The sequence below is a fragment of the Arabidopsis lyrata genome (assembly GCF_000004255.2).
Source record: "Arabidopsis lyrata subsp. lyrata unplaced genomic scaffold ARALYscaffold_3, whole genome shotgun sequence".
Taxonomy (NCBI): Eukaryota; Viridiplantae; Streptophyta; class Magnoliopsida; order Brassicales; family Brassicaceae; genus Arabidopsis; species Arabidopsis lyrata.
The window spans coordinates 23,202,772-23,216,289 of NW_003302553.1; the positions used below are offsets into that span (position 1 = coordinate 23,202,772).

The following is a 13,518-nucleotide window of genomic DNA, read 5'->3' on the forward strand; positions in this document are numbered from 1 at the left end:
TATGTGAAAATAGTTACGTACACTTTCCAATAAAAAAAGAAAAATGGTTTAAAATGCACACTCACATGGTACAAATTATGATTGGCCATTATAGAACCGTGGTCCATACAAGACTGCTCCACCAAAATTAAAGTCACATAAAGTTTTAGTAAAGTTTCAGTGTGGTAAGTCGTTTTGACACCATTTACTAACATTTCCCAAACCCAACTTCGACTTGACACCCTAACCAAATGCTAGCCTTCTTTAACTGTAACCTCCAAAATCACACATTCACCCTTCGTTTTTGTGACTCGTGAATAACACACACACAAAAAAGGTTAAGACACACTGAGAGATGTCGAGCATAGTGATCGAGGGTCGGATGATCGTGAATAGAGGTACTTGTTATATGAGTAGAGGGTCGGTGCATATGAGTACAAGAGAATGAGTACAGAAATACGTGATTGGTTTTGCGCGCATGAATATGAGGTTGTGTGAATGGTTTAGATGCTTTAAACATGAAACTGTATAATTTAGTCGAATTGGTTAGTTGGAAATGTTTGTTCGTTATCGTGTTAGCAACTTGGCAAAAAAAAAAACACTCCTTTCTAGATATGTCACTACTCATGCTTTCCTTAGTAATGGAAATGATGAATATTGTTTAGTATGCGCGAGACTATAGTGATCATCGATAAATCAGTTTTTCGATTTAGACTAAGGGGGATTTCAATTTTGTAAGATGACACTTTAGCATTTGAGCATTTTTAAACTATTGGTCAAATATATTAAAGTGTTTGTTTTTATTCGTGTTGCATTTAACTCTTTTGTTTATATTCGGGTTTGATATTTATACTTTGTGATTTACTTTTTCCAGACAAAAAAAAAGAAGTTGAAAAGCACACTACATTCACATGTTAAATATTTTGAGTGGCCACAAGTTTTTGTTTGGTTTGTTTAGATATGTCCACTTCCATTTGCCAAGGAAATTAGGAACCAGAATCAGAATTTATGAACTTGGTCCGCTGCAAGTTGTATATTTGCTAGCTGGCTTCAAGAACATTGACCCTAGATTGGGCAAAAACACATGTCATTAGGACTTGATTTGTATCCAAGCAATGGGAATCTTACAATAAAATCCCGACATATCCAAAACAACTAGACAGTTGATTCGTTGCTGGCAACCTCGAGATCCAAATTTATTGTTGTCCCTATCACCTCGTTGGTGATTATTATTATGATGATCATCATATTACTGTCAGGTTCCCTACTAAAAAGTAAAAACACAACTAGTATGAGAATTTCTAAACAAAACCTTACTTTTTAGACTCGTTGAAATCTAAAATCTTTTGACGAAACAAACAAATATTATTACTAAGGTGAATTAGTTGGATGATAGAGTGTCATGGTGACCATATAAAAAGTGTTGGGCCCTTGTACAAAGCATATCAAGCACAAACTTGTGGCTCCAAAAATCTATTGAAGAAAAAAGCTATTTTTTTCAAAAATACCAGTGCGGGCCCAGTATTTTTTGGGGCCCAATACAGAAAAAAAAAAGAGATATTTGGGAAAATAGTACGTTTCTGAAAAATAATTGGGAAAGTAGTACGTGTGCTATTCACAATTGGGAAAACCCCACTTTTCACTGTGCTCCAACTGTTTCGAAGACATTGTGACCCTCACATATTCTTTATATTTACGACAGTGCCATTGACATATTTACACTCTAAAAAAGAATATAAAAATAGTTTTTCTTTTCCTTCTTTCTCTCCTCATCTTCTCCATCGTTCATTTTCTAATCTCCATTGATGAGACCTCTAAGTGGCGTACCTTCGCTAATGAATCTTTCAACAGTGATCCCAATCGTGTCGGTTATCCAACCAATCCGCTTCTCGCCGATAGTGATCTAACCATTGTTATCGCTTAGTCCAATGGTTCCTCCGGTGATTTCTTGTCTTCTTCTCTCGGGAGGTGGCAGAATTGGAACTCCAATTCCGATCGTGTTTTGATTCAAGCGTTTAAAACCTTTCCTACCATGTCTAAAAGGTAGTGCCATTTTGAGATCTCACCTTCTCTGAGATTGGATTGGAACCTTTTTAAAGAATTGAAACGTTTAGATCACATGATTTCTAATGAGGACATGGTTTATGCAAGTAGTTTCCCTTGGAGAGTGATTTTTGTATGGACTTGCTTTAATTTATCACGCAAATCTACGGTGGTGATAGCTCTGGTGATTGGAGGCAACGGTATACCAGTTTCGCCGGAAGTAGCTAACGGTTTGAAGAATGATGAAGCTTACGGTGTCGTTTTGATGAGAGTGGTGATTTTAGGGAGGCTCCGATGGAAAGCTGGTGCGATTAAGACTGGACGGTATGGATTTTATGCAAGGTGTGATGTGTGGTTGAGATTTAATCCATCTCCTAATGGACAAGTTGATGTCTAGTCTTTTTTTTTTTTCTTCTTTTCTTTTTATTGATGTCTAGTCTTAATTTTGTTTTGTAATGTTTTTTTTTAAAAAAAAATCTTTGTGTTTTTAAAAAGTTTGAAAATGGAAATTAGAATTGTAATTTTTTTTTTTTGTAATCATGTTAGTGTTGAGTTTCGTCGAGTCTAGTGTAATAAATGATTAAGAGCATAAGCCAAAAATTATAAGTACAAGTATTTCTAATTTACATTCTACTTATGATATTTATTTTATTTTTCAGTTGTTGGATATGTGGATGTTAATTAATGAAATTTGACTATACAAATATGTTGTCTGTAATAGCGAATATTGGCATATGGTGAGTTCATCGACACAACAGCTCATTGTGTTGGTCTGACATATGGCATCTTCATGCAAATCTCATTTGGTTTGATCATATCGTTTTTTTTCCACAATTACGGAACTATTTTCTTATGATAATAATGATAGACTTAGAATTCGTATTATGCTTTGCAGTTTTCCGATTTAGTGACTTTTCTTGTAAATTTGTTTCGGTTGTTCCGATTCTTCTGAAAATTTGTTACATTTTTAGTAGTTGTGCTTCACAAGTCAATGTTTTGAATGAAACGTTCTTTTTAAATAAGTGGATAGTATTTTGTTTCTTCGAATCTTTTTTAAGTTATCGTGAGTCATAGTCATCACGTTAAATGGAAAGTGTAAAATCGAAATCATATTTTTAGTCCGATTTTAGAGATGAACGAAGGAGTATGGTTTTGATATCACAACATTCTCTTTTTAAAATGTTCATATAGAATTCTCTGTGTTTTCTAATTTATTTAGCCTTTTAACTTTTCTCTACAATTGATCGGATCCTCTAACAAAAATGGTGTTGCCACCAATTTTGTACAGTACAAACTGACTAATTCTCCAATTTTGAATAGTAAATTAGAGCAGTCGTTCAAGATTTATGACCGATTTAGTGCACACATATCAATATGACGTAGATGCATCCGAAATTAGAAACCTCTAGCTTTATTTCAGATTCAGTTCTCTAATTTTTCTTGGCTATGTTTGTGTTTACGACAAAGCTCTTTTTTTTTTTAGAAGAATGATTTTTAGAGAAAGAGAAGAGAAGAAGAAAGGAAAACAAATGAGGAGAAAGAGGAAGATGTACAGTTTCGAAGGAGAAGAGAGAAGGAAAAGAAATATGCTGCAAAGAGAAGGTAGGGAAAAACTATTCGGACATGGGTTCTCCAGCAAATTAGTTCATATGTGAATGGCTTCTGTACAGATTACATATCGTACATCCAGGTTGATGTACAAATAGTATTCTGTTCACATCTATGGTGGCTATACAGTCATTCTGCTGTACAGTTGTCCTCTGCTGTACAGTGGTCTACATCTGTACAGGTATTCTGCTGTACAGTTGTCTTCTGCTGTACAGTTGTCTTCTGCTGTACAGTGGTCTACATCTGTACAGTCATTCTGCTGTACAGTTGTCTTCTGCTGTACAGTGGTCTACATCTGCACAGTCATTCGGCTGTACAGTCATTCTGCTGTACAGTTGTCTTCTGTTGTACAGTGGTCTACATCTGTACAGTCATTCTGCTGTACAGTTGTTTTCTGTACAGTGGTCTACATCTGTACAATGATTTATATCTCTTTATATATTATTTGTACAGTGTTTGTTAATATAAATTTTAAAATTTATAAAACAAAATACATATCAAATGATAGAGAAAAAAACATAGATTTTTATGTATATAATCAATTTTAGAAAAATAAAATTTACAAACAAGCATTTTAGTTATTAAACTATGAGGAAATGAAATATAATAAAAAAAGAAAAAGAAATTTAAAAAAATAAAATTCTGACCACACTCTCGCACACACTTTTTTTTCAAGAAAAAAGAAATTAAAAAAAAAAATTACACTCTCACTGACACTTTCTCTCTCACACTCTATCTCTCACACTCACACTCTCAAACGTCTCACACCCTCTCTCACACTCTTTCTCTCTCACACTCTTTCTCTCACGAACAATTGTAAATAGTACCCGTACTAGTTTGCCTATTATGTTTCTAAAACGTACTATATTCCCAAGAAACCCAAAAAAAAATCACATATGGATTATTAGATTTTTGGGGCCTCTAAAAATATAATATTTAGACTTTTGAGTAGGGCTGGGCATTCGGGTATGCGGGTCGGATTCGGGTAAAACCCGATCGGGTACGGGTTTTTCGGGTAGAGGAGTTTAGGACCCAATAGGGTAAATCTAAAATATCGGTTCGGTTTCGGTTCGGATCTAATCGGGTTCGGGTCGGTTCGGGTTTAGATTTTTAGAACCGCTAAATACCCAAAAAATCGGGTACCCATCGGGTTCGGGTATTTTATACCCAAATACCCAAAATTTTACCAAATACCCGAATTTTATCCGAAATTTTATCCTAATATCCGAATTTTATCCGCAATTTTACTCTAATATCCGAGTTTCACCCGAAAATTTATCCGAATAACCGGAATTTTTTCCAAATATTTAAAAAATTTACAAGCATCTCGCGTATAAATATATTTTGTCTTAAATATTTAAATATAAGTGCATTTAATTTTTGGTAACTATTATCGGATATTTAGATATAAATGTATTTAGCTCAAATATTACATATATAAAAAGTTTTATATGTATAAGTATATGTAATTTCGGGTAATCGGGTACCCGTTCGGGTATCGGGTTCGGATCGGGTTTTACCCTATATCCACGGGTACGGCAATACAAGACCTAATAGGGTAAATAGCTAATACCCGTACCCGCCCCGAACCGGTTTTTTCGGGTCGGTTTCGGTTCGGGTACTCGGGTACGATTTTTTTGCCCCGGCCTACTTTTGAGGCTTTTTTTTTTTTTTGTAGGAAGACTTTTGAGACCTTTAAAAGATAATTGTTTGATTTTTGGGGTTTTTAAAATAGATTTTTTTCTACAAAATTTGTTTCAAAAATTGAGGGTCCAATACCAATGTATCTTGGGTTTGTGTGAAGGGCCGGACCTGAAAAAAAACCTTACTTTTTTAGACTCGTTGAAATTTCTATAATTAATATATCGAAAACAAAAATAAAGTAACAAACAAATTTTATTATTAAGGTGAATTACTTATATGATATAGTTATATGGTGACAATATAAAAAGTGACATGCTACAAAGCATATCAAGCACAAAACTTGTGGCTCCAAAAAATCTTTTGATGAAAAAACCCACTTTTTTAAAAGCAATGCTAATAAATATCCCTTTATTAATTAGAAAAATAGTTTTGGGATAAGTTCTATAAAGGCATCTACAATGGTGCTCTATATCTTGCTCCAAACTCTATATTTGGAGTAAAATCACTCCAATGGTGCTCTACATTTTGCTATAAAAATAGAGATATGAATAGTGTTGCTCCAAATCTGGAGCAATACTATTCATATCTCTATTTTTAGAGGACAACTTTTTTATTTACAAAGTACTCCCTCAATTTTAATATACTATCATATGAAACAACACTATTCATATCTCTATTTTTAGAGCACAACTTTTTTATTTACAAAGTACTCCCTTAATTTTAATATACTATCATTTTATACCTAAACAAAATTATATAATTAAATTACATACATACATAATTTTATATTAAAAATCATAAATACTAAATTAATTGAAATTTAAAATATAACAATAACATATATTAAATTAGAAAATAATGTCATCACAAATGATAAACTAAAAGTACATAAAAAGATTAACTTGTCGTTAAAAAAAACTTAACACACCATAAACAAGTGATTTAATAATCTGGTAGGTAGCAAAATATTAAAAGAGAATATTTATTTTATAGCAAAAAATATAGGCAACTATTGGAGCAAACTTCTGCTCTATTTTTATAGCACTCCAAATTTAGAGCAACAAATACAGCCAACGATTGAAGATTGTCTAATAATGTAATTTAGAGATGACCATATAAGGTTGTGTAGCTACCGAAAGAGGTCAAAAGGTCTTGTAAGTTATATGTTCATCGAGTATAATACACGAACTTACAGACCATTATCCTTATACTATCAGCTTTACTTAATAGAAACAAGCTACAAGAGACCTCTCTCATTAGATCACAATATTTATGCCTTCGAACATAATTGTTCTGTGGTATATGTCTAGCAAAGCGACAACATGAGCCGCTCAGAACCCTCTTAATCATGAGACGTCGTACTTGCATTATTGAATTGACCGAACATAAATGTTAACAATATCATAGAAATTGTAAGGATGCTTAAGGAGCAAAATGACATGGTTAACCCATAACTTGAAGTGACTTTTGTTGTTGAATAAACCGGGTTTGGTAGAATGACATGTGATGTTTCTTTTTAATCAAGAAATCTACTAACGTGTAGTAAAATTGAGTTAAAATTTCCAACGAAGTTTCCTTGATCTAAAACAATCAACCAAACAAAAAACAAATAAACTTGAAGACATGATTGAGGAACTTATTCAGATTCAATTGATGTGTCATAGGTGCCAACTTTTGGATTTGGCATTATCATAATTCCGCAAGACGCCAAGGATTCTTGATTTTCGCCAAACGCACCCATATAGCCTCTGCATTCGGTAACCGCCTTACTGGTCTTTCTGGTTCCTAAGTCAAAAACACGGTTTCTCTCAAAGACGGTTTTTGGGTCAATGACCACAATGCAGTTCCTTTTCATACCCGAAAGCTCCTTTGATGAATAACATAGATTCCAGTCAATTCCAAGAAACACGAATTGATCCTCTAAGTCATTAACCCGAACCCATCTCCTTTGGCCTTCCTCTTCGAGTCTAAACAATCTGAACCACGTATGCATATGTTCATCACCATACTTTCCTGGCGTAAACCGCTGCACAAGTAACAACTCGTCTCCTGATACAACCAGTCTCTCATCAAAAGTCTCGTGAGATTGTGTGACTGAACTGATCTCGGTAACTTTGAATGAGGGTTCGATAACAAAGACATGGCCACGTCCACTCGTATCTACAACATAAAACTTGCCTTTGAATGAAACTATATCTCGATATGATTTAAACCGACCTTGGATTAGAGTCCACTTCTTGTCACAGCTTCGGTACATCATTAAATCCCCTAACACTCCCGCTACAACTGCAAAATCTCTACCGTCTTCACTATCCATTGGAAGAAACGCAACTCTTTTGGAATAACATTCACGTCGTGTTCTATAGCGTCTCGTCGTTATAGCATAGAATTGTACCTATATCAAAAAGATTGTTTAAACAAATTGACAATGAAACAGAATTATAAAAAGAAAGGTAAAAGTAAAGTAAAACAACCTTGTAGTACTGACCCAAGGGGATGATTTGGGAACTTAGAGTGTTGAGAGTGACTCCATATTTATACTTATAAGTATTTTCTAATGGTGACAACAACCTTTGTTTACCGGATTTTTTCTCGCTCATCGCTGCCAACAAATAGTCATTCCCAAAAGGGGTCTCAAATCTCAAGAGAAAAACTGGAATCTTTTTTAGTATGCAATGCTCATCGCCTTCGAACCGAGGGTTGTCATTGAAAATGGGAAGAAGGCTTCTTTTGCCTAAGCTTCCGAGAGAAATCTTCGGAGGCAGAGCACACCACCACGAGCTACAGACAGATCGTAAGTGGACTATCTCAAAACATGTCTTGAAACGACCAGCAATTAGTTCCAGTATGTCTTTGGGAAGCAGCGACCAGTCAGCCATAGTTAGACTCCCTACACAAATACTTTGAAGAGTGTAGATTCAAGGAAGATGAAGATTTGGAATAAGTCTTTGTTTATGCTCTTAACCAAAACAATAAAGTCTTTGTTTTAATTCAGTGAATCAAGACACTCAAGGATGTCAGAAAGAATACAATTTTCTAATCTTTCTTTACATGTACACATTCAGTATATTGGAAAAGTAGAGTACACCAACAGAAAAACTTTGTAAGGAAGAAAAAAACTTTGTAATGTTTATCTTAAAAAAATATTGAAATATACTTTGTAAGGAAGAAAAAAATTATACACAGACACAGAAGAACTGAATAAGATGGTTAACAAATCTTATATATAATTTGGAGGGATTTCCCTCTAGCTTGCCATATGACATGATATTAATGACAAACATAAAAATAAATAATTCAAATTTAGTTATTAAAAAAATAATCAAAACTTAAATATTCAATTATATGAGATTGTAAAAATATTAACAGAAAATTAATTAAATTTAATTGTAACTTTACGAAGTAATATGATTTCTTTCGGCTCATCTTTTTTTTTCTTTGGTTTTTTTTTTTTTTTTTTTGAATAACCGCGGGTCTCCCAAAAGCTTCTTAGGCCCAAAGACTAATCCCACGAGGCTGGCAATTCCCCTATGTAAACCTGCCAGTGGCCGTGCCTTGAACCCTGGTGGCGGAAGTCACAGCTGTGACCCCTTTACCACTAGGCCACAAGGCCCGGTTTGGTTTTGTTTTCTAGATAATGTCGTTTGATTAATTTAATAAAGTGGACGATTATTTTAAAAGTTTTTTAGGTTATGATTCCTTTCTTCTTTGCATTACATTCAAGTTTTTAACTAAATTTGTTAAGTTTATGAACTTTAAAAAATGTTACATTTTAAGTAATATATTAATAGGATATGAGGCGGATGTAATGTATGAGACAAAGCACATGAATTGTAGAGGATCACAATGGTGTGTGCGATATCCTTGTGCAAAGCTAAAAGATCAACGGAAACTTGGACACAGCTATAAAACGTTAGAAAATCCCTAAAAATCATCGCACATCAACTTAAAATTTTTTTGTTTGATTTAGATGAAAGAACACAAATCATCAATTAATTTTATAGTTCAGAGAGAAATATGAAGCTATATATTATATTTCCTCTATATATATGTACTAAGAGAAGCTATATTTGTCTCACACTAAGCTAAATTAAAAGCTACACTCCTGCAAAATAAATCGATTATGCCACCAAACTTTTACCTACAACGCCTTGGGTGGTCTAACTATAGAATCTTTCCATGGATTAATAAAGTTATTCCTTTTCAAGACTATCCATTCCATACTTGACACATTAACTTTTCATTTGTAACCTAACACATTAGCTGTGATTCTAGCCCATTTATTAGTATACTCAATGATATCAGAAAAATTACAAATTTTTTTTTTGTCTTTTTCATCACACTTACATATTTATTAGTATACTAGTATCTAGAAACCAAAAGTAATAAAGCAATAAAAAGACTAATATCCATAACAGAAATCAAAGCTTCTCGTTGGGTCTGGCATGGTCACAACTCACAAGTCCACAAGACACCAAAGATTCAAGATTTGCACCGAACACACCCATGTAGCCTTTGCATTCATTAACGCAGTACTAATTCTTCTGGTTCTTAAGTCAAACATAAGGATTGCGTCATTGTCATAGATGTAATCATCATCCGAATCAATAAACACAACGCAATTCTCCTTTGCACCCGGGAGCTTATGTACCGAGCAGCAAAAATTCGTGTGAAATCCAAGAAAGATCACTCGGTCGTTCAAGTCATTAACTTGAACCCACTTTACCCTCCCTCCTTCTTCATCAAGTCTAAACACTCTGAACCATGTATATATATATATTCACCATGACGCCACCCTGGTGTGAACCGTTGCACTAGCAACAACTCCTCGCCTGACAGCACTAGACTTTCTTTAGAAGACTCTTGCGATCCTCTGACTGAGGGGATCTCCGTAACTTCCAAAGAAAGTTCGACAACAAAGACCCGTCCCCATCCACTTGAATCAACAACATAAAACTTTCCTTTGAATGCAACCATATCTTGATATGAACACGTTTCAGGATGGTCCACAACTTGAGTCCAACTCATGTTACGGCTTCTATACATCACCAAATTGGTCGTTCCTCCATCAAGAAGCACCGCAAAATCTCTGCGATCTTCACTATGCAGTTTAAGAAATGCAACTCTCTCGGAAGTCTCCACCCAATCTACTCCATCCCATAAATGATAGGGTAATCCATAGCGGTAATGAATGTGTTGCATCTCGAAGTAGGTTATCTGCATTGAAGATTATGCGGCTTAGTCGAAGGCACAAGGAAAATAATAATAATAATAACTGGACCAACTTTATTTTTAGCTAGGTTAGGGAGAATTTATTAGCGATAAGATTACATAGTTGATATGATACCATGGGTTTGATACTTTGATATCATCAACTCCAGTTTCGATCCTATCTTAGTTATGAATAGTGTGACTTGTATATATTTCTTTACCGAATCGTGATTAATACCACAGAATTCCAAAATCAGTTAGACAATGAAATAAGTAACATTTTTTTTTTTTTGCTCAACAATGCACCCTACTAACTAAGAAGGGGTGGTTAAATGACTATTTAAGTGGCAAAAATCACAAAAAACAAAAGATCAAAATTTTGCTTAAAAAATAATATGGGCTTTTAAACAACAACCTCGTAGTAATGTCCAAATGGGATAATTGGTGAGGTAAGAGAGTTGAACAACACTTTATATATTCCAAATCCATATATGATACCATTAGATGACAAGGGCGACAACATTAACATGGGTTCCTCAAACTCTCTCTCACGCATCTCTGCCAATAGATAATCATCACCAAATGGAGTCTGGAATCTCACGAGATAAACAGAGATCTGTTTTAGTGTGCATTTATCACCGCTATTAAACGGAGGTTGGCCGTGTAACGAAAAGCCGGCATTGAACGGTATATCATGAGTTTTGATACCTAAACAGCGGGAATGATGATCTAGTGGAGGTATAACGGACCGCTATGAGCTGCAGACGGATCGGAAGAGGACGATCTCGAAAGATGTCTCAAAATGACTAACAATTAGTTCGAGTATGTCATTCGGAAGCAGGGACCAATCTGCCATCGTTAGATTCAAACGTAAAGATCAGTACTTAAAATGAAGAATTAAAAGTTAAGGATAATGAAGAAATTGTTATAAAAGTCGTGAAAAGAAGGAATCGTAAAGTCGCAAAAAGATAGTGCACATGGGTTAAACGTTTCGTTGTTTATTAATTTATGTGGAGCCCACTGTCACTATACATGCATAGTAATTTACATTTTTACGTCTATATAAACAAACAAATTCGTTCGATGTAAAATCACAATTCATTACTTCAATTACAAGAGAAGTAATAATCTCTCTCCCTCTCATCTTTTTATTTTCAGTATCCCGATCCTTCTGCGGGTATAAATTCTTTTTCCATTATTTATATTTATATACACCATAAAATAAAGTAATTATTTATAACACGTTATCAGCACGATCACTCTATGTTCGCTGAAAAAAAATACGGTATTATACCGGGCGGTATGTCGCCTCGTTAAAAAGAAAAAAATATGAGTAAAAGAAAAAGAAAAGCAAAGAAAAGAAAAAGAAAAGAAAAAAAAAAGAATAAAAATATTTATATAGATATATGTATATGTATATTATTTTCTAGTGGCTGTTCGGACACCGTTATTTACTCGTTACTATAGTGGGAAGAATGTCGCCCCTATAAGTAATCGTTATAATGGATGTTTTATAAACCATAGCAATGGACGGCTAAGCCGCCTATAACGTGGATGACTCTGTCACCACAATATTTCCGTTAAAATTTATTTCTGTTATACTTATATTTTGGTTAATATATAAGGAGGCTCGGCCACCTGTATAAAAACCTATTATCTGAATTTGGTAAATTTAACTGATTAGCTATTAAAATTTACACATTGATTTTCTGTTTAATTCTTTTCACCAACGGTCATGAAGAAAAATTTTAAAAAATTTTATCACTTTTCAAACGGCTATGAACAGTAATTTTGAATCTATAAATACACTCATTTTCACTCATTCATTCACTCAAAAATCATATCTCTCCTCATATATTTTTCTAAGAAATTTGTTTAAGTTTTCATTTTGGAAAATGACTCATCCGTTTTTAGTTTTTGTAATAGGCTTTATAATTATTGCAATTTACGGTTTACTCTTTGAAGAATTTTCTCCCGAAGAAATTTTGATGGTTATTATTTTACTTTTTTATGTAATTGTATTTCTTGTAATCGCATTACTTATATAAGCACATCCCATGCTCTAAAATGAAATAAATTAAATTTCTAATAAAGTTCTTTGTGATTTTATTTTGGATAACAAATGGCAAACATTGAGAAGCTTAAATTTCCGGCTCTCAAAATTACTGGCGCAAACTACATAGCATGGACCACTGATGTGGAACTATATTTTGGGTCGCAAGAATTATCCGAGACCTTAAAATCGGAAAATTTATCGCCTCCAAAAGATAAGGCAAAAGCGATAATATTTTTGAGAAAGCATCTCGATGAAAATGTGACGCATGACTATGCTCACATAAAAGACCCAGCAGAGCTGTGGCAAGCTTTAAAAGCACGGTTTGACAACCAGAGAGAAATAACTCTCCCTCATGCGTTAGAGGACTGGAAAAACTTGAGGTTCCAGGACTTTGAGAAAGTGGAGGAATATAATTCCGCTATGCTGAGGATAGTATCACAATTAAAGTATTGTGGTAAGCCTATTACTGAAGCTGAAATGCTCGAGAAGACTTACCTTACTTTTCATAAAGAACACCGTGTCCTGCAAGAGATGTATAGAAATTGCGGATACAAAAGGTTCTCTGAGTTAATTGTGACTCTCATACTGGCGGAGAAGAATAATGAACTTCTTCTTAAGAACCACAACTCTAGGCCTACGGGGGCCAAAGCATTTCCTGAGGTCAATGCAACGGATGTAAAAAATCCGGAGAGAGGAAGTCAAACCTATCGAGGTCGTAGCCGTCGATTCAATCGTGGACGTGGAAGATCCTTTAACCCACAAAGCAGAAAGTCTTATACATGGGTTCGACCTGATCAAAGTTCAAAAGGAAAAGAATTCCAAGGACGTAACGCTCAAAAGCGTGAAAGCATCTGTTACAGATGTGGATCAAAAGGGCATTGGGCTCATGTATGTCGAACCCCTGAACATCTTTGTAAGTTGTACAAAGAGTCCCAAAAGGGAAAAGGGAAGGAAGTAAATCTTACTGAGCACTTTGA

General features: G+C 34.4%; 2 protein-coding genes and 1 long non-coding RNA gene across 3 annotated transcripts; 1 reads left to right on the top strand and 2 right to left on the bottom strand.

The window, feature by feature from the left end:
* Positions 1–1,547: 1,547 nt before the first annotated feature.
* Positions 1,548–2,388, top strand: LOC110230043. Its single transcript, XR_002333290.1, has 2 exons — positions 1,548–2,022; positions 2,134–2,388. It is a non-coding gene; the product is annotated as an uncharacterized LOC110230043 (long non-coding RNA).
* A 4,414-nt stretch (positions 2,389–6,802) lies between these two features.
* Positions 6,803–8,313, bottom strand: LOC9320228 (putative F-box protein At2g16290). The gene is made up of 2 exons (XM_002886169.2): positions 7,749–8,313; positions 6,803–7,669 (listed from the first exon to the last, which is right to left on the bottom strand). Exons 1-2 carry the CDS (start codon positions 8,151–8,153, stop codon positions 6,911–6,913), a joined length of 1,164 nt encoding a protein of 387 aa, XP_002886215.1. The 5' UTR covers positions 8,154–8,313; the 3' UTR covers positions 6,803–6,910.
* A 1,382-nt stretch (positions 8,314–9,695) lies between these two features.
* Positions 9,696–11,341, bottom strand: LOC9322282 (putative F-box protein At2g16290). The gene is given in 4 exon segments (XM_021032176.1): positions 9,696–9,802; positions 9,805–10,051; positions 10,054–10,491; positions 10,901–11,341. Coding segments are annotated over 4 exon segments (1,233 nt in total).
* Positions 11,342–13,518: the final 2,177 nt, after the last annotated feature.